Below are 20,079 nucleotides of genomic sequence, written 5' to 3' on the forward strand. Positions count from 1 at the left end.
CAGCTTGCTCCCGCCTGATTGCCATCCGGCATAACTTAAAAACCAGGAAAAGTTTCAGCTTAGAGAAATCGAAACTAACCTTTGTTGAAGTGCCGTACACGCCTCACTATCCCTCTCTGAGTTTATTCAGTGTAATGGCGGAATCCAGTGTTTCTTTGGCTCAGGATCAGTTCAGCTGTTTAATCTGTCTGGATCTACTGAAGGATCCAGTCACTATTGCATGTGGACACAGTTACTGTATGAGCTGTATTTCAGACTGCTGGGATCAGGATGAGCAGAAGGGAGTCTACAGCTGCCCTCAGTGCAGACAGACCTTCACTCCAAGACCTGCTTTAGGGAAAAACACCATACTGGCTGAAGTGGTGGAGAAACTCAAGAAGACAAAACTTCAAGCTGCTCGTCCTGCTCAGTGTTACTCTGAATCTGCAGATGTGGAGTGTGATGTTTGTACTGGGGACAAAAACAAAGCTGTTAAATCCTGTTTGGTGTGTCTGAACTCTTACTGTCAAAATCATCTTGAACAACACGAGACTTTCTTTAAAATTAAAAGACACGATCTGATGGACGCCACTGGACGACTGCAGGAGATGATCTGCTCTCAGCATGAAAAACTACTGGAGTTCTTTTGCCGTAATGATCAGTGCTGTATTTGTTATCTGTGTACAATGGATGAACACAAAAACCACGACACTGTATCAGCTGCAGCAGAGAGGACTGACAAACAGGTATGTGTTACAGAAATCATTTTTATACATCTAGTTACCGTTTTAGGAAACAGATTTGATCTCACAGGGCTTTTGGGATTGGGTCAACTTTCATTTTAGCTTGCATTTTTATTCCTGCAGATTCAGTTGACTGGGATGCAAAAAACAACCCATCAAATAATCCAGGAGAAACAGAAGGAGTGTGAGGAGCTGAGAACAGCTGTAAAGTCTCACAAGGTGAGTTTTGAGCAGAAGATCAACTGTTGGCTGAGACTCAGTTAGGACTGTGCTGGAGTCAGTTGAGCACTTTGAGTCGCACTGAAGCCCCTGTGGGGAACAGGGGAACAGGCTGTGTGAGGCAGCAGTAAGAGCTGAGTGAATGACTGATTCTGCTGCTTCTCTCTGTGTGTCCTAACAGCGCTCTGCACGGGCAGCAGTGGAGGACACTGAGAGGATCTTTACCGAGCTCATCAGCTTGATTGAGAAAAGCTGCTTTGAGGTGATACAGCTGATCAGAAATCAGGAAAAGGCTGCAGTGAGTGGAGCTGAAGGACGACTGCAGCGACTGGAGCAGGAGATCGATGATCTGAGGAGGAGAGGTGCTGAGCTGAAGCAGCTTTCACACACAGACCATCCCATCTGTTTCCTCCAGGTAACACAGATCTGACAAACAGGGCATTGTGTTTAATAAGAGTTAGGTATCTGGTTTTCTGATATTCCTGTCATTGTGTCTGCCTAGAGTTTCCAGTCTCTCTCTGATCCTCCTGGATCTACAGACTCATCCAGAATCTCTGTCAGCTCTCGTCTCTCTTTTGGTGATGTTGGTAAATCTGGGTCTTCTCTAAAGTCTCGTCTGAAAGAGGAACTGGAGCATTTCTGCAGAGAGGAGATAGAAATTATAACTGACAGAGGTAAGCATTACATTTCTAGACATGGAAAAAACAATTCAGAATGAAATTATTTTAAAATGTTTTATTATTTTTACATAATTTGCTGTAAAGCATCTGTTGTTTTCATAGTAAGAAACATTAAGACCATCATCACTGAACCAAAGACTCGTCAGGAGTTCCTGCAATGTAAGTCTCATTGATTACATTAACATTAAGCGACTTTAGTTCCTAATATATATATCAAAAGTCAGACTTAACTGTGCTAAACTGCACAAAACACTAGACACTTTATTTTGATGTGCCATTAAATACACCAAATATCACACTACAATGGTCAGATTAACTTACTAGATCAACTGAAAGTCCTGATCTGGTCTTGTGCTCATCTTGATTGATTTTTGGCATAGATGTATAAAAATACAGTTAATACTGACTTTTAGCTCAACACCACAGTGTATGATAGAGCTGCTAAAATGGGTCTGTAAAACATTTATATTTAGTTATTTAGCAGATGCTTTTGTCCAAAGCCACTTACAGTTGAGGAGGCATTCAGCGATTCAACAAGAAGAGGCAATACAAAGTAACTTTTTTTTGTGCTCAGAGAATTTGGGTTTAACAAACCACCCGTAGACACACATTCTCTCTCTCTCGCTCTTAAAAAACTCTAGCACTAAATTATGTGTGAGGCACACTCAGAATTAATAGTATTTTTGGTTGGTGCATGATGACGTGGGGAAGAGAAGAGGGGTCTTGGTTTTATTCACTGGGGTTCAGGTGCTCTCGGAAAATATGGGTTTTTAGTTTGAAGGATATCAGTGAATCTGCAGTCCGTGTGGGAATAGGAAGATCATTTCACCAGCATGGAACATTAAATGAAAAGATTTTGGAAAGTGACTTATAGCCTTTCTGTGATGGTACCACAAGGTGGTACTCACTCCCCGAACCAGAGGCTCTTGGATGGGATGTGGATTTAAGAGGGTGCAGTGCCTGTAGCTCTTCTGTAAGCCAGCATCAATAATTTGAACTTTATCCGAGCTTTGACTGGTAACCAATGCAGAGATAAAGAGAGGTGTTACATGGGCTCTCGTGGGCTCATTGAAGATCAGACAAGCTACAGCATTCTGGATCATCTGTAGAGGCTTAAGGGTGCAGGAATGGAGTCCAGCTAGAAGAGCATTGCGTTAGTCCAGTCTTGAAATGACAAGAGCTTGGACTAAAAGTTGTGCAGCGCGATCAGTTAAATAGGGTCTAATTTTTCAGATGTTGAAAAGTTCAAATCTGCACAATTGAGCTGTGTTAGCAATGTTCTCTGTGAGGGACAGCTGATCATCCAGGATCACCACAAGATTCCTTACCAAAGTACATGAGGTAATTGTGGATGATCTGAGCTGGATTGAGAATAATGTTGTATGTGTGGTGTTGCAGGGAAGACTTTCAGCGTGGGGTCATCTGGATGAAATGAAAGATGTGTGTCATCGGCATAACCATGTGATTGGATGATGGTTCGCAGTGATGTGGTGTAAATAGGAAATAGTAGGGGACCTAGAACAGATCCTTGAGGTACTCCAGTGGCCAGCTGTTAAGCTTTGGATACCTCTCCTCTCCAGAAAACTATGAATGATCTGCCAGTGAGGTAGAACTCCAGCAGAGTGGGTTCCAGTGATGCCTATTGAGGTGAGGGTGGACAGTAGAATCTGGTGATTCGCTGTGTCAAAAACAGCAGACAGGTCCATTAAATTCAGAATAGATGATTTAAAACCTGCTTTGGCAATTTGCAGGACTACAGTGACTGAAAGTAGTGCAGTCTCAGTGGAATGTCCACTGTTAAAGCCTGACTGGTTTGAATCCAGCAGGTTATTGTAAGAGAAAGGAATGAGACTGTAACTTTTAACCCACGAGGTGTTGAGTGATGTTTTTTGAGCAGCGGGGTTACCCAGTTCTGCTTAAAGTAGTTGGGAATTTGCCAGTGCAGAGTGAAGTGTTAATGATGTGTGTTAGGGCTGGCACTATGTTCGGGGAAATGTCCTGGAAGATGTGTGAGGGGATTGGGTCCAGAGGGCAGGTCGTGGGATGGGCAGAGAGGAGAAGTTAGGATACCACTCCCTCCTTAAGAAGTGAGAAGGAGGAGAGTGAATTTTCAGCAGAGGGTGTTGTTTGATAGAGAATTGGGATGGAAGTGTTGGGAAACAGATTGCTGATTTGAGTATTTTTTTGTGTAAAAATTGAGGCCAAATCATCAGCTGATATGGAGGTGGTGGACGAGGACAGAGCAGAGTATTGAACGTCCTGTAATAATTGAGGATGTCTGAAGTGTTGTTAATTTTGTTAGTGTAATATAGAGTTTTTACCGAATTGAGTTGTGAGGAAAATGATGCCAGCTGGGCTTGGTACCTGATAAGGTCAGCAGAGGCTTTTGATTTGCTCCATGCTCTCTCTGTTGACCTGAGTGCTGTCTGATGTTCTCTCAGAATATCAGACAGCCAGGGGTCAGAGGGAGAAGGGCGCATTGGTCTGGCTAAAACAGGACAGATCTTATCTAGGCAGGATGCTGAAGTGAATCAGAGCGTTTCTATTGCACTATTAACATCAGGAAGTGAGAACTGGGTGTGTGAGGGAAGCTAAGATGAAACAGTGGAGAAAAAATATATGGAGGACAAAGAGAGCAGATTGGGATCTTAAAGAAACTGGTTGGGATGGTGGTGGTGTGATTGTGTGAAGCATTAAGTCAAAGGTAATGCTGAAGTGGTCTAAAGTGTGCATTGGTTTAACTGTGACTATCAGAGGAACAATGTCAAGTTGATTCCCTGATTTATTTGTGCTCATGGTGGTAAGCTGGTTAAGGTTGAATTATGTCATGAGAGAATGGAAATCTGTAGCATAAAGTTTATGATGAAAATATATAAACAGAGCTGAAAGTAAATAGAAAACAACTGGTCAGTGAACTCAAACACACAAATACACCAACATGGTGATGTTGATAACAGGAAGGCAGATGTTTTTCCTAAAGTACCGCCGTTTAAGCATGTCTCCACCAAAGCATTGCACATCAAATCAAAATATAATAAACTTTAGATGTTTTTTTTTTAAAATACGTCATGTATTACTTGCATTAATGCATATTATGTATTTTATCTTCATCAGATTCCAGGCAACTGACTTTTGACCCAAACACAGTGAATAAGTGCCTGTTACTGTCTGAAGGCAACAGATGGATTGAATCCACTCACAGAGTCCAGCCATATCCTGATCACCCAGACCGATTTGATAGCTTGTTTCAGGTGTTGTGTAGAGAGAGTGTGTGTGGACGCTGTTACTGGGAGGCTGAGTGGAGTGGTCATATAGAAATATCAGTGTCATATAAGAGCATCAGCAGGAAGGGACGGGGAAATGAGTGTAGATTTGGTTGTAATGATCAGTCCTGGAGTTTGTACTGCTCTAGATCCAGATTTTTATTCAGGCACAATAAACAACAGACTAAACTCCCAGTTCTGTCTAGCTCGTCTAGAATAGGAGTGTATGTGGATCACAGTGCAGGAACTCTGTCTTTCTACAGCGTCTCTGACACAATGAGCCTCATTCACAGAGTCCACACCACATTCACTCAGCCGCTCTACCCTGGGTTTTGGGCTTTTGGTGGAAGCATCTTGTTCAGAACTGACACTCTGTGATCTGACATTGATGTTGCAGATATTCTACAAACAACATGAAACATTAGAGATTCTCATTGTCATGTTTTGGATTAAATTTTTTTTTTACTCCAGATACTATTAACACAGCCCCCCTCCCCCCATCTCTTCCGTTTGGAAAATTAACAAACACTAACAATAATAATGACAACATAACAGGGAAAAAGGTTTTCTTTTAGGTGTTTTTAATGTAATATTATGAATTTTTGATATTCTAATATGTAAACAACAACAAAGAAATGATAAAAAGTTTGGCTTGTTTTGTCTGTGTAGTCAGAACATGCCATTTCCAAAATATATCATGGGTTTTCTATAGCACTAATTTACATAAAGTACATTGTTACTATATTAAGAGCATAATAATGACTTGTCGAAATATCGAAGTGCTGTATGAGTTCTTGTTTTTATAACATATATGTATATATATATGCTATTTGCATGAGTTGCAAGCTTTGTTGTGCTAACAAACATTTTTTGTGTACAATAAATATATGTATACCACCTCTGAGCAGCATTAAACAATCAGTGCAAGTAAAAATAAATGCCATGTCGGATTCAGTCTGGAGATTTTGTTGAAAACATTTTACTGAAAACTAGTATTCTGATCGACTGAAGTAACTGGGTAAATTTAGGTATTTAAAATAAAAACACAAAGACATAATACTTAAAAAAATGACTTGTAAATCAATTTTTTTATTAATTTTTTTTAAATCAATTTAAAGGAGTAAATGTTGTTTATTATAGGATAAATAAAATCTGACCTTAATGTAAAGCAGATCCTGTATTCTCTACATCACCATGCATTATGACTGCTTCCAGCAGGATGGCCTCTATAACACAAAAGAAAAATCAAACTTGATCAATTAAAATACGCAATAATTGCATGTAGTATACATTAAATTAAAAATTTACAATTAAAAATTTAATTTACGATTAACAATTTCATTGACAAGATGCATTGGCGTTTATTAATTATTTCTGACACTGATCATTTTAAACACATATCCACTTTTCCTTCATCTCACAGAACTAAACCATTTTATTTGATTTTTAAACAATATTATTTAGCATTGACTTTTATATATATTCAGTTTGCTTGAACATGCATCCAATGAAACATTGCATTTAATAAATATAAACTACATGCTAAACTGCTCACAGCACTGTTTATTTACATGTGACACATTTATTTCATTTGCCATTAAATACACAAAATATTTCGGAATTAAATCACAATGCCCGATTTAACTTACAGGATCAGCTGAAGGTCCTGATCTGGTTTTGTGTTCATCACTAGATTTTGTTTTGGCACAGATATATGACAATACAATTAACCCAACTTTAACTTAACTGTATATTGTATGGTAGATCTGCTAAAATGAGTCTATATGTAAATGTACTGGCTTTACTGGTTGAAATGTAATGGTTTGTAATGTCTTTAAGGATATTTGTAGACTTTTCTGTGATGGAAGGATTGAGAAAATACGCAAAAATTATTTGAAAACAAAATACCTTCATTTGAAGTGTATCACAATAAACTACAAAGTTCAGCAGCCATACTATGTACAGTATAAAAAGTAAATTACTGTATTTTTGGTATTAGAAAAATACTACAAACACTTTTAAAATGGAGCTTGAAATTTCTTCTCAAATCTTACAATAACTAGCCTTTATTGATTCATCCTTTTACATTTACACTAAATGTGTTTGTTAGCAACAGCTAATTTAAGCAATAAGTCATGCAATAAATCTGACATATGCAACCAGTTAACTGATAAAGTATTCACACATCACTGTGATCTACCAGATGAAGGTCAAAAGTAACCAGTAGTTTCATGTTTAACAGTTTATGAATGACTCATAATTGTAATCTTATTTAGTTACTTGATGTTTGGTAATGAAGGGCTCACTTTGCATCAGCAACACTGACTATACTCTCATTCCTCCATAATAATAAATGAACTTTGCTGCCGTACCATGGCTGGAGCAGGTGCAATTACGCAGCTCTTGAAAATTGGCTAACTTCTGTCAATATAACCAATGGGCACGTGCCAGACACATTGGAAGCTACGTGCAGTAGCTGAGGACTTTTTCCAGGCACTGTGCAAGTTTACACGCACCTGCTGAAGCCATGGAACAGCAACAAAGTCCCTTGATTATTACACCAAAATGAGTATTGTTCCAAGCCAAATCGGCCTGGAAAATAGCAACTTTCTTGTATGTGATGTGACTACAGAAGAGTCAAGTTTTAAATGGGAAATGCATCAAAACTCTTTGCCCGATGCTAATGGTCTAATCTGATTCAATGATGTATGCTATAAGCTAGGCTAAAAGTGCTCCAGCCAGACCCGGAGATCAGCTGAATGGATTCAAAAATGATAAAAACTCAATTGTTTAACTTTAGAGGATTTGTAAAATTAGCAAAAACGTGGAGTGTTTCGTTAAAGCCTCAACTATTTTTTTTGTGTGCCTATTTTACATACAGAGAAAATGAATGAAAAGAACACAAAGCAAAACTCCAGGAAGTGACTTGTAAAAACACGCATATTTAAAGCTTCAATTAACTTCACTATTATACAAACACTGAAAACAAAAATTAAAAATGCCTCATTCAGGAAGAAAACAGGTTTTTTATATAATGTTATAAAAAGATGGTAACGAGATTTACAATCGGCATGAACAACTGTAATCACTCTTCAAACTGTTGTAGTAACAATACTGCCATCTAGCGGTCGTTCAGTGTTGACAAGTGTATAACTGGGTTTATTTTACATGTTGACAGAGATGATATATTAACGAAGATAGCAATATAATGGACATGTTGATGAAGCTATATAACACATCTAGCAAGTGAAAATCCCTGTTAGAAAACTGCATTCTGTGACAAAAATGTAAAGAAAATAATCATACCTTTAGCACTCATGCACTGTTTTAAATACGTGTTAAACTTGTAAAACTCATTCTTGATCACATCTGATGATGATTGATGATCACAGAGAGCTGAACAGATCTTTTTTCCCAGTTGCTTTGTGCAAGTCCTGTCTAGTTGATATGATTATTCGCGTTACTACGGCGACATGGTAATACGTGGCTGTCAATCATTTTGGTGGGTGGGGAAACCACACTTTTTAAACAGTCATTGACTCCTACGTCATGTTGTGGTGGGCCTCAAAATGGGAGTGATTTGGATCCTTTTTTAACATCAGGAAATGAAAAAAAAGAGACTTATTGTCTTTATATCACCCCAATATGACTGTGGACACACTATACATACACACAGTTCTGTCCAAACAGCTTACAAAAGATTATCATAGATGCCCTTTAAGTTGTAAAAATCATCTGCGATTTGATGTTTTCATATAGTGTTTGAGCTTATAATCAAAGTTTAAATGTGAATAATCAAAGAGGAAGTCCTTTTGTATTCTCTTGTGCCCAGTGATGTGAAGAGTATTTCACCATCTACATACACAACAAGTTCATGTGCATAGCCTGGATGTGGTTCAATTTGAAATGCACTGCAGATATCATAGAGATTCATGAGAGTAAAGGTAACTCATAAATTTCTTGATGTTTAAACTTTGAACTTTAGTCTTAACAGCACTCCTACCTTCAGTGTGATTTATTGCTATATTTTTTCGACTTCCTGCTCAGTCTTGAAGAGATTCCAATGGGTTTGTGTTTCTATTTTTATGGTCTAGGCTGTTTTTGAGCTGCTGCATTTAGTAAAATGGCAGAATCCAGTGTGTCTTTGGCTCAGGATCAATTCAAATGTTCCCTCTGTTTGGACCTGCTGAAGGATTCAGTGGCCATTCCCTGTGGACACAGTTACTGTATGAGCTGTATTTCAAACTGCTGGGATCAGGATGGGCAGAAGGGAGTCTACAGCTGCCCTCAGTGCAGACAGACCTTCACTCCAAGACCTGCTTTAGGGAAAAACACCATGCTGGCTGAAGTGGTGGAGAAACTCAAGAAGACAAAACTACAAGCTGCTCGTCCTGCTCAGTGTTACTCTGAATCTGCAGATGTGGAGTGTGATGTTTGTACTGGGGACAAAAACAAAGCCGTCAAATCCTGTGTGGTGTGTCTGAACTCTTACTGCCAGAATCATCTTGAACAACACGAGAGTTTCTTCAGAGGTAAAAGACACGATCTGATGGACGCCACTGGACGACTGCAGGAGATGATCTGCTGTCAACATGAGAAACTACTGGAGTTCTTTTGCCGTACTGATCAGTGCTGTATTTGTTATCTGTGTACAATGGATGAACACAAAAACCACGAGACTGTATCAGTTACAGCAGAGAGGACTGACAAACAGGTATGAAATTATGCTGCATAATAAATGTGTCCTCATATGTAATATCTACATATTTGAAGCTTGTATTAACAATTCTTACTAGTGATAAATGCAGTTTTTATGCTTACAAATCAATTATATATGCACTCAATAGAGTCAGTTGGCTGAGATGCAAAAAACAACCCATCAGCGAATCGAGAAGAAACAGAAGGAGTGTGAGGAGCTGAGAGCGGCTGTAGAGTCTCACAAGGTGAGTTTTGAGCAGAAGATCAACTGCTGGTTGCTGGACGAACTGTTTGAGACTCAGTTAGGACTGTCCTGCAGTCAGTCAGTGAGGAGCCCAGTGCTGGAGCACTTTGAGTCCCACTGAAGCCCCTGTGGGAAACAGGCTGTGTGAGGCAGCAGTAAGAGCTGAGTGAATGACTGATTCTGCTGCTTCTCTCTCTCTGTGTGTCCTAACAGCGCTCTGCACAGGCAGCAGTGGAGGACACTGAGAGGATCTTTACTGAGCTTATCTGCTCTATTGAGAGAAACTGCTCTAAGTTGACGCAGCTGATCAGAGATCAGGAAAAGTCTTCAGTGAGTAGAGCTGAAGGACAACTGGAGCTACTGGAGCAGGAGATTGAAGATCTGAGGAGGAAAGACGCTGAGCTGGAGCAGCTTTCACACACAGACCATCACATCCATTTCCTCCAGGTAACACAGATCTGACAAACAGCACAGTGGAAGAGCATGTTGTGCAGAGATTGTGTTTCTGTCAGATGTTTGTGTGTCTTTAGCTGCTGTTTGTGTTGTGTCTGTGTAGAGTTTCCAGTCTCTCTCTGCTCCTCCTGGATCTACAGACTCATCCAGCTTCACTGTCAGCTCTCGTCTCTCTTTTGATGATGTTGGTAAATCTGTGTCGCATCTGAGAGAGAAACTGGAGCATTTCCGCAGAGAGGAGATAGAAATTATATCTGACAGAGGTAAGCATTACATTTACAAGTATCATATGATGTCATGGGTGGCGCAGTGGCACAGTGGTTAGCACTGTCACCGCAGAGCAAGAAGGTCATTGGTTCAAGCCTCGGCTGGGTCAGTTGGCATTTCTATGTGGAGTTTACACGTTCTCCCCATGTTCGAGTGGGTTTCCACTGGGTGCTCCGTTTTCCCCCACAAGTCCAAAAACATGCGGCACAGGTGAATTGGGTAAGCTAAATTGTTCGTAGTGTATGTGTGTGAAAGAGAGTGTATGGGTGTTTCCCAGTGATGGGTTGCAGCTGGAAGGGCATCCACTGTGTAAAACATATGCTGGAAAAGTTGGCGGTTCATTCCGCTGTAACGACCCCTGATTAATAAAGGGACTAAGCTGAAAAGAAAATGAATGAATGAATATGATGTCATATAAAAGGCTGCACAAGTACTGTATATGATTCCTAATTTTTTAAAAATAATTACAAATAATTGAATTGCTTTGTTAAAAAATGTATATATATATATATATATATATATATATATATATATATATATATATATATATATATATATATATATACTGTATATAATGTATATATATATGAACATATATAATAATATCTGCATTCTGCATGCCACTGAAAGTACAACATAAAGTACTGTATAGCCACTGTAGCCAAAATCAAAATTAATCTTTGCAAAACAGACTTCAGTTAATTAATTAAATAAAAAAAACATTTCATATAAGGGTCTTGACTACTGAATGTCTGTTCTGTTCCATAGTTACAAACATAAACATAATTCCCACCTCTGAGCCAGAGACAACTGAGCAGTTCCAACAATGTAAGTCTTTATCTTGAAATATATTAACCTACATGCAGTACATTTCTGGTGTTTAATTTGAGGATTAAAAGTCTGATGGATATTATGCGTTTTATCTTCATCAGATTTCCGTCAGTTCACTTTGGATCCAAACACAGTGAATAATTACCTGGTACTATCTGAAGAAAACAAAGTGATTGAAGTCACTCGTACGTTCCAGCAGTATCCTGATCATCCAGACAGATTTAATGCTTTTCTTCAGGTGTTGTGTAGAGAGAGTTTGTGTGGACGCTGTTACTGGGAGGTGGAGTGGAGTGGTTGGGTCGGTATATCAGTGGCGTATAAGAGCATCAGCAGGAAGGGACGTAGAACAGAGTGTGAGTTTGGATGTAATGATCAGTCTTGGAGTTTGTACTGCTCTGACTCCAGATGCTCATTCTGGCACAATAACAAACAGATCAAACTGCCAGTAGAGTCCAGCTCGTCTAGAATAGGAGTGTATGTGGATCACAGTGCAGGAACTCTGTCCTTCTACAGCGTCTCTGACACAATGAGCCTCATTCACAGAGTCCACACCACATTCACTCAGCCGCTCTACCCTGGGTTTTGGGGTTTTGGACCTTGGATAGGACCTGCCTCAAAAATGACAGTTCACAATTTAAAGGTAAAAGCAATATAATGTTTTATAACTCTGGCTTGTCTCCACTGTAAGAAGAAATGAATAAACAATTAACAGTGTTCCAGTAGCTCAAGTGAGAGAGAATGGCCCTAACAACATAGAAGTCATGAGTTTAATTCTCAGAGAATGTATTGACAGATAAAATACCTTAATTTAAGTGCAATAATGGTTGCATTGGTCAAAAGTGTCCGCCAGACATAAATGTAGGCTCTATAGAGGAATTACCAACCTACGTCACACAGGTTCCTGGTTGCAAAACAAACAAACAAAAAATAAAAACGGTTGCAATAGCAAACATGTCGTGTTGTGCAGTAGGATGCCAAATTTGAAGTCCAAAAATAGAAAATTTTACTTTTACCTTACACCACACTGCTTTTAATGTCAACTGCAGACGTCTTTGGCTAAAAGGGAGCTGAATGGAGTGAGGATCTAATAAAAATACAGGTGCAGTTCGCTGTCAGAATGCAGTTGTTTTGCTTGTTGATGATTACCCAGGCCTTGTATAGTCCCGTCTATTTTCCTTGTCTTGGGCTAGGCAGAACCTCGGTTTTTAGCACTACATAGTTTTTAATCTGGTAATCATGGAACATTATTTCTTGCACATGACCACACAGAACAAAATTGTTGGCATCCAAAGACTTGTAGGCCTTTAACTTCTAAACACTTGGAGTTTCAGTGAGATAGTTGTATATTTGGGGCTGGATGCTTGGCCATTTCGTCTTATCCAATATCCATTGGGAGAGTGCTATCACAAATAGACTTGTCAGACGAACGCTGCTCACTTTATCGTTAATTTTGCTGAATAACTGTCCTTATTACTGAGTGATAAGCTGTTATAATACGCGGAAAGCACTATGTAAATACTATATATATAATATGTAATCAATATAACTTATCTCTAATACAACAACAAACTCTGTACCGCATTGGATGTCATTCCCTCGCTGTCTAGCGCTCCCAGTTTTTTTCTGCAACCTCACAGCGCACACATCCTGTATGTTTACAAACTGGTAATTCATCTATATATCTGTATATCTCTGGGGAAAAAAGAAGAATGAATGCTTGAACAACACATTTATATTGTAATTAAATTGTATCTATTATAATCTATACATAAACTGTTATTTCTATTTGATCTATTAGTCTCCTCTATACATGACAGCAAATACATAATGGAATACATAATACATAAATAGCAAACACATTACACAATATACACAAGAACACACACAGTGCCGTCCTTCAGTATCAGTGTAGCTGAGATGTGGATAAAGTGCAGTGCAGTGGGTAGGTGGTGTGGTTACTGGTGGTGTTAATGGTTGAAGCTCAGCTGACAGCCTGTGAGAAGAAACTGTCACTGGTCTGCTGGTGGAGGTTCTGGTACTGTGCTACTGTCAGTTCGAGAGCAGTTAATAGCTTGGGTGCCTTGTCTGAAAATCTTCTTTGATTTCCTTACACATTGCTGACTGTAGATGTGCATGAAAGCATTGGGTAACATTTGCTCAAACTTTGTGCCAATTCAGAGGCTGCATCCTTTGCAAGATGAAAAGTGTCCTAAATCGAAATCGGCTTCAAATGCAGCCTTTAAATGTGTTCTTCTTTCCCAGGTAATAAAGGATACAATTGATGGATCCTGAAAATCACTTTTTAAAAAGTCCAGTACAAACATTATTGCCTTTTGTCGGCACCGGTGGTGTGGTCGTTGGTGCGTCAACGCGTGCACTCGTGGCAGCCCAGGTTCGATTCCCGCGTCCTGGTCCTGTGCCGTTCCTTGCCTCTCTCTGCTTCGTACGCTTTCCTGCCGGCGCTTTCTACTGTCCTGTCGATTAAAGGGGAAAACCTTGAAAAAAACAATAAAAAATTATTGCCTTTCTAAAAGTGGAGCAGAATATGTACTTTTTGTTGTTGTTTTTACTATATCTTATGAGTCAGATCGAATTGAAAACGACACTTCTACTTTAAATGACACACAAAAAATTTAATATGAAGTTAAGGTGCAAAAACCAAAAGTGCCATCTGGAATTTTCTTCTACAATGAGCATTTTTTCCAACCTCATATGTTTATATTCAGTTGTTTCATGTTAAAGGCAATGTTAAGAACCTATTATTTGACATAAAATTGAACTTACTGAGCCTAGACATACTGTAAGAGCCTGAAAACAAATACTAATTTTAGAAGAAAATTTCAAATGGCACTTAGAGGTTTTTGCATCTGAAATCTAATTATACTAATTATAATTTCTTTTGGTCAACTCCGAACCTCTGGTGTATTTTATTTTATAGCTGAAAGTGGCAGCATTAATTAGTAAACACTGATTATGTATCTTCATCAGATTCTCAACAGCTCACTTTTGATCCAGACAGCAGAAGATTTGTGATAAAGACATTCAAAATGCTTTATTATAGAGTGATTCATATAGACTTTAGATCTTGGTATTTTTATTAATCAGGAGTGAATAACTGCACCGATATATTATACATGAATTAACCTCAATATTTATTTAAGTAAAATCTGCTAATGTTTGTGGATTAATGTGGTCATCCTTCATTATGTGTTAAGGCATTTTACACTAAACCTAACTTTATGAAAAATGATGTTGCTGTTTTCTTTTCTTTTAATTTTCAGATAGATTAAGAATAATATGTAATTCAATGTAATGTGTTAACACAAGTTTGTTGAATGTATTTAAATATCCAGCTTAAAACATATTTTAATTCTACATATGTATTTGTACAGTATTTAAAATGTTGCTGTGTAGCTCACATGTGAAGTACTTCAAACTATAATCATATTTCCAATAAACTGAATAGCATGACCTTTTATTGTCTCAATTATGGTTTCTGCACTGCATGGCAATAACACATTCACTAAGGTAATCGGGGAGGTAATAATCATATGAATTTCACAAAGATCACAACTGATCAACTGACCAAATACCTAAATAAAGGCAGACAAAAAAGTAAAACAAACGCAAAACATTAAACAAATCAAACATCAGCGTTTTGAGAACTAAGGCATGTTTGTGGCCTGCACTGCATCTGGTTACCGGTGGGCGACTGCAATGTTTTGGTTTCACTTTATAGGATGCGTGATTACGTTTACGTTTCACATAAAGTTACACGTCACTCTTATTCATGCTATAATCTCACAAGTTTCACAAGTTCACGGATTAAATATCATACTATAATCACTGAGATAGCGAAAACAGGGACTCTCTCTGTGCTTTGCTGCTCTGCCTCTTGATAAAGCCTGGACGCTCTATCAACAGCAACAGATCCGATTTGCTGATTTGATGTATCTTATCAGTCAGACCGAACTGGAAATGACACTTTTACTTTATATGAAACACAAAAAGTCTTTCAATATGAAGAGTTCATTTATCTCAGCCTCATATGTTTATATTCAGTTATTTGATGTTAAAGGCAATGAAAAGAACATATGCTTTGCTATAAAAGTGAAATTACTGAACCTAGACATAAGAGCCTAACTCCGCCATGGCCGGTCCCAAGCCCGGATGAGAAAGGAGGGTTGGGCGTGGGGTAACAACCTCACCCCGTAAAAAGAACACCTGTTATGACACTGAAACCAAGCCTCGGAACTCGAACTGATTTACAACGACAACAACACATGCTACAAAAAGGAAAAAGAAAAGGACGCATAATGGTAATAGCAAAATGGAACGTACGCAGTTTGTACTGTCCTGGCGCCAACTGGAGTCAACTCCAAACCCCAGGTGTTTTATTATATAGCTGAAAGTGGTTATAAACACTGATTATGTATCTTCATCAGATTCTCATCCGTTCACTTTTGATCCAGACACGACGAACAACAAACTAGTGCTGTCTGAAGGAAACAGTGGTCGAAAGCATTCAGATCAGCAGTATCCAGATCATCCAGACAGATTAGATTTTGTTTAAAAGGCACGCATTAAAAATGTCTGGGTTCCACACAATACCTTCATGCTGTCCCAACCCAAATAAAATAAGTTAACTTGTGGATTGAATGTAAAACAATTAAGTTGTCCTCAAAAAATCATAAGAATTGCATTGTTTCGACTCATTTTAAAGTAGATTGGACAAGCTGCAAAAATCCATTTTCTTGAGTGTAAGGAAATTTAAAATACAGCGTTGTCATAAACATTTAAAAAATATCCTTGTCTGAGGTTGCAGCAATGTTTAAAGTAAACAGAATATTGTTTAAAGTAAATGAGTGCTCCGGTTTCCCCCACAGTCCAAAGACGTGCTGTAGGTGAACTGGGTAGGCCAAATTGTCCGTAGTGTATGTCCTGGTCCTCCAGATTGGGGGTTGAGCGTTGGGCTAACATCCCACCTCATAAAAACTAGATGGTACGAAACACCAATATGGTGCAGCTAAATATCAACTTCGTTATAAATGGCCTTGGGAGTGAGAAAATGATACAAACTTTCAATTTTCCAATGGCGTCTGTAGTTTCTTTAATAAATCATTTTGTTATTTTGTGTTGTAATAAATGTTATTATCCTTTTTTCCAAGTGGAAAGTTTGAGCTGGTACAAAATATAAAATAAATAACTGAAAAAACAAACAAATATTTCAGAATAAAGTTAAGATTCAAGTATGCGCTGAAACTATGTACTCAACTTGGCATATCTTTCACATGTAGCCTATATTATTTATTTTCGAAGCGGATTTTAAAGAATATATTTGATTTAATTTTCCGTATATGTGTACGCTGCCATATACCAGCCACCAGAGGGCGCGCAAAGTCAAAAAAAAGGAATTATTAGGCACTTTATTCTCCCATTCGCACAAGCTTGATTGTGCTTTGCTTATATCTCCATATTAGCTGCTAAAAGTTGAATGAATGAAATGAAATATTCTAAATTCATTGAACATTGTCATACTTTACAGTTACTGTACAAACAAAGGCTATAGTTAAAAAAATCTTGCTTATTAAAACAATCCAAAAATAACTTGTGTTGGTAACTGTTTTTTGACCTAATAATTCATAAAACATCATTTTTTAAAATAAGTATTTGTACTTGATCACGGTGCGCGCGCCGCTGTGTCTCGTCGTCAGTGGCTCGCATCGCGTCGCGCGCCCCCGCCCCCCCAAACCGAATACGAGAGTGCGCGCGAGAAATGCAGCGCGAGACACACACTGAACAGCCCCGTTAAACCCCGCCGAATCCACGCGCACGGGAAAAAAGACACTGGGAAAAAAACAGCAGCCGCTTTAGAAAGGAGTGACAGGAAAGTCCACCGCCGACGGTAAGAGTCTTTCACTCTTTTAGTAGATTAAATGAATACTCTGAATCAGTTACAAGAGGAATTTGTCTAGTTGGAGTGCCTCTGATAAATAAGAGCAGCTCCCATTTGGAGACGCGGAGCGCGCGGTAGTGAACCGGGGGAATATCAAAACCTAGCGCGCATTTTAAGCATGCCAATTAGTTGGTGAACAGAGAAACCATGTATCTGAGCTAATCTGATTTCCGAGATGCACATAAAGATGTCAATAAATTAGCCATGGAATTCAAGATTCTGAACTGAGTGGAGAGGGGCGTGTACTGAACAGAGAAGCGCTGTCTCTGCGCGTGCATGCTGTCTCTTATGCACTGTTCGTTACCATTAATGAAACAAAAATGTCAAAGAAAAATACATTTGAGAGTAATTAATAAACACTGGGACAACGCGTAATGCGTAAAGCATCTATTCTTTTGCGCAAACTGACAAGTTACAAGATTTTCAGATAAGTCGTCATTTTACACGTGGTAACAATAGGTTTGATCACGAATATATAAAAAGGCTGCGTTTTCCTGTTTATACACGCGGATTAATGCCCATCGGTCTCTTTTGTCAAAGCTGGCACACATTTTGCAGCGCTGTCTAACTGGTGCACACGCTTGCGCGCACACTCACCCACCCACCCACACACTCTCACACATACACAGATATCACAAAACTGAAGCTTATGAATAATATACAAACGATAATTGAATTTAATAAATTCATACGTCTGTGCACTTTTGATATTTTCTGACCCTAAACAGTGCCAAATATACAATTTCTTGTGTGTCTCTCACTAATGTAAAGCAAACATGATTTAATATCTTTTTCATGTCTGTCTCAGTGTTCCTTTTATGGTAGTTTTATTTTGTGTTTATTCGTTATTTTAAGCTGCCACCGTAATTGCCCAATCCTTTGTCTCCGCAAAGCACATGCGCATTGCGCGTTGGGTGTGGATGGTCAACTGATGCTTTTACCCTGTATTTTTTCACACTTAATCATTTTGCTTTGTTTTACAATGCGCAAGTGAGTGCGTACATGATTTTAAATGCTTCTACAACCGTCTTTAATACTATTTCGTTAGTCGAAGAACCTATTTTACGTTTCACGGTGATGCCGCAGACAATGAACCGAGTGACCGCGCGCTCGCGCTCGCCCCCCGTGAGGGAAAAAAGAGCGCTCAGACCCCGGCATATTGAAATCAGACAGTGTTAAATGTCTCCGCCCAATAATCACGTCTATGTTTTTTTTCCCCGGATAAGAGCCCATTTTATGGGTCTGAGGTGAGTTTGCGAGAAGGAGCGGGCGGTGTGATGAGCTCCTCACGTTCACAAGCACCAGCCTGAATGAGTCACGCGTTTCAACCTGGAAACATCAGCTCAAAACGAGAATATGCGCTGATTTTGCCTGAACATTTTTGTCCGTGGCATATTTTACCCCAAAATTAAAAGTTACTGTTTATCTATCCTTGGTCGAAGATGTAAGTCTACCTTCACTAGGAGAGTCAAAAAACGAATACAGGCAAAACAAAATTAATACAGCAGTCTCTGGAAATGCATTGAGGTGTTTTTAAGACTGAGACTAAACATTATTTGAACATTATTACTTTAATCCACTGCCTTAGCAGTCGTGTCTGAACACATTCACACCATTAAAAGCGTCAAGTTGCAAAATTGTAAAAAATGGTGTGTGCTTGAGCTTATTCTGAAGGCTGTAACCTGTGACCGGGGCAGACTTAGTGATTTGGTGGCCCTAAGTAATTCCAGGTAATGGGCCCTAGCATTGAAATTCAAAGCACTTTCTTTCTTTATAGATATTTTTCTCTCTAGATTCAGTTTTTTTGTAAATAAACTGCATGTTAAAATATATATTAAGAGGAGCTTTAATGTAAATTAAATACAGTAAATTCACAAATAAACAAGCTCACAAGCTATGTACAGTTAATAAGCCATACTTGTGATTTGTGATTAAATTTTTATATTTGCATGTGCAGTACAGAAGGAACGTTCCATTATTTATGAGAGCCCCTGGTTTAGAAAAGAAGTAATAACATTAAAATCTTAATGGTTATAGACAGATTTTACAACATGTGGTAGAAAAAATTATAAAATAGCTTTAGGATTATTAATATAGACTTCTTGGCATTGGCCGGGGCCCCCCCATTTCCCTGGGGCCCTAAGTGGCTGCGTACCTCGCTTATTGGTTAAGTCCGTCCCTGACTATAACATTATAAGATTATGTTTACGTATGTAATCTCAATAGTAAAAACATCTTTATTATATGGCATGATTTTCATCATGAATGTTTGCACTATGTAAAACATTGGGTTGTCGAAACCCAACATTGGGTCAAATATGGACAAACCCAGTGTTCAGGTAATTTTTGTCAATTAAATTTGAATGACATTTTAAAAGCTTTTAAAGCAGTTGCGTTTGTCCATATTTGAGCGTATGTTACATTACAACAATCCACCATATTTTAGATTGTGATATGTTACCCCATTCAATTGATAAGACCTCAAAGTATTGTCATTGTTTTCTTTTTTAAATATTTCCCAAATGATGTGTAACACAGCAAGGAAAGTTTCACAGCATGTTTGATAATATTTTTTCTTCTGGAGAAAGTCTTATTTGTTTTATTTCTGCTAAAATAAAAGCAGTTTTAAAATTTTTAAAAACCATTTAAAAATAATGTGTTAAAAAATCTTCTCTCTGTTAAACAGAAATTGGATAAAAAAATAAATGGGGCTAATAATTCAGGGGGGCTAATAATTCTGACTTCA

At 38.4% G+C, this 20,079-nt stretch overlaps 2 protein-coding genes across 2 annotated transcripts in view; both read left to right on the plus strand.

Moving 5' to 3' along the window:
* The first annotated feature begins 95 nt into the window (after positions 1 to 95).
* LOC130238399 (uncharacterized) lies at positions 96 to 14,830 on the plus strand. The gene is given in 13 exon segments (XM_056469403.1): positions 96 to 725; positions 846 to 941; positions 1,123 to 1,356; positions 1,444 to 1,615; positions 1,724 to 1,780; positions 4,736 to 5,232; positions 5,234 to 5,348; positions 8,979 to 9,598; positions 9,732 to 9,827; positions 10,040 to 10,273; positions 10,383 to 10,542; positions 11,315 to 11,374; positions 11,479 to 14,830. Coding segments are annotated over 13 exon segments (3,486 nt in total). The 5' UTR covers positions 96 to 134; the 3' UTR covers positions 12,033 to 14,830.
* Positions 14,831 to 17,129: 2,299 nt separating this feature from the next.
* Positions 17,130 to 20,079, plus strand: part of basp1 (brain abundant, membrane attached signal protein 1) — a 31,229-nt gene continuing 28,279 nt past the window's right edge. The window contains 1 exon segment of the mRNA XM_056479896.1: positions 17,130 to 17,282. The gene's annotated coding sequence lies outside the window, so the exon portion shown is untranslated.

This window comes from Danio aesculapii, chromosome 2 (assembly GCF_903798145.1).
Source record: "Danio aesculapii chromosome 2, fDanAes4.1, whole genome shotgun sequence".
Taxonomy (NCBI): domain Eukaryota; kingdom Metazoa; phylum Chordata; class Actinopteri; order Cypriniformes; family Danionidae; genus Danio; species Danio aesculapii.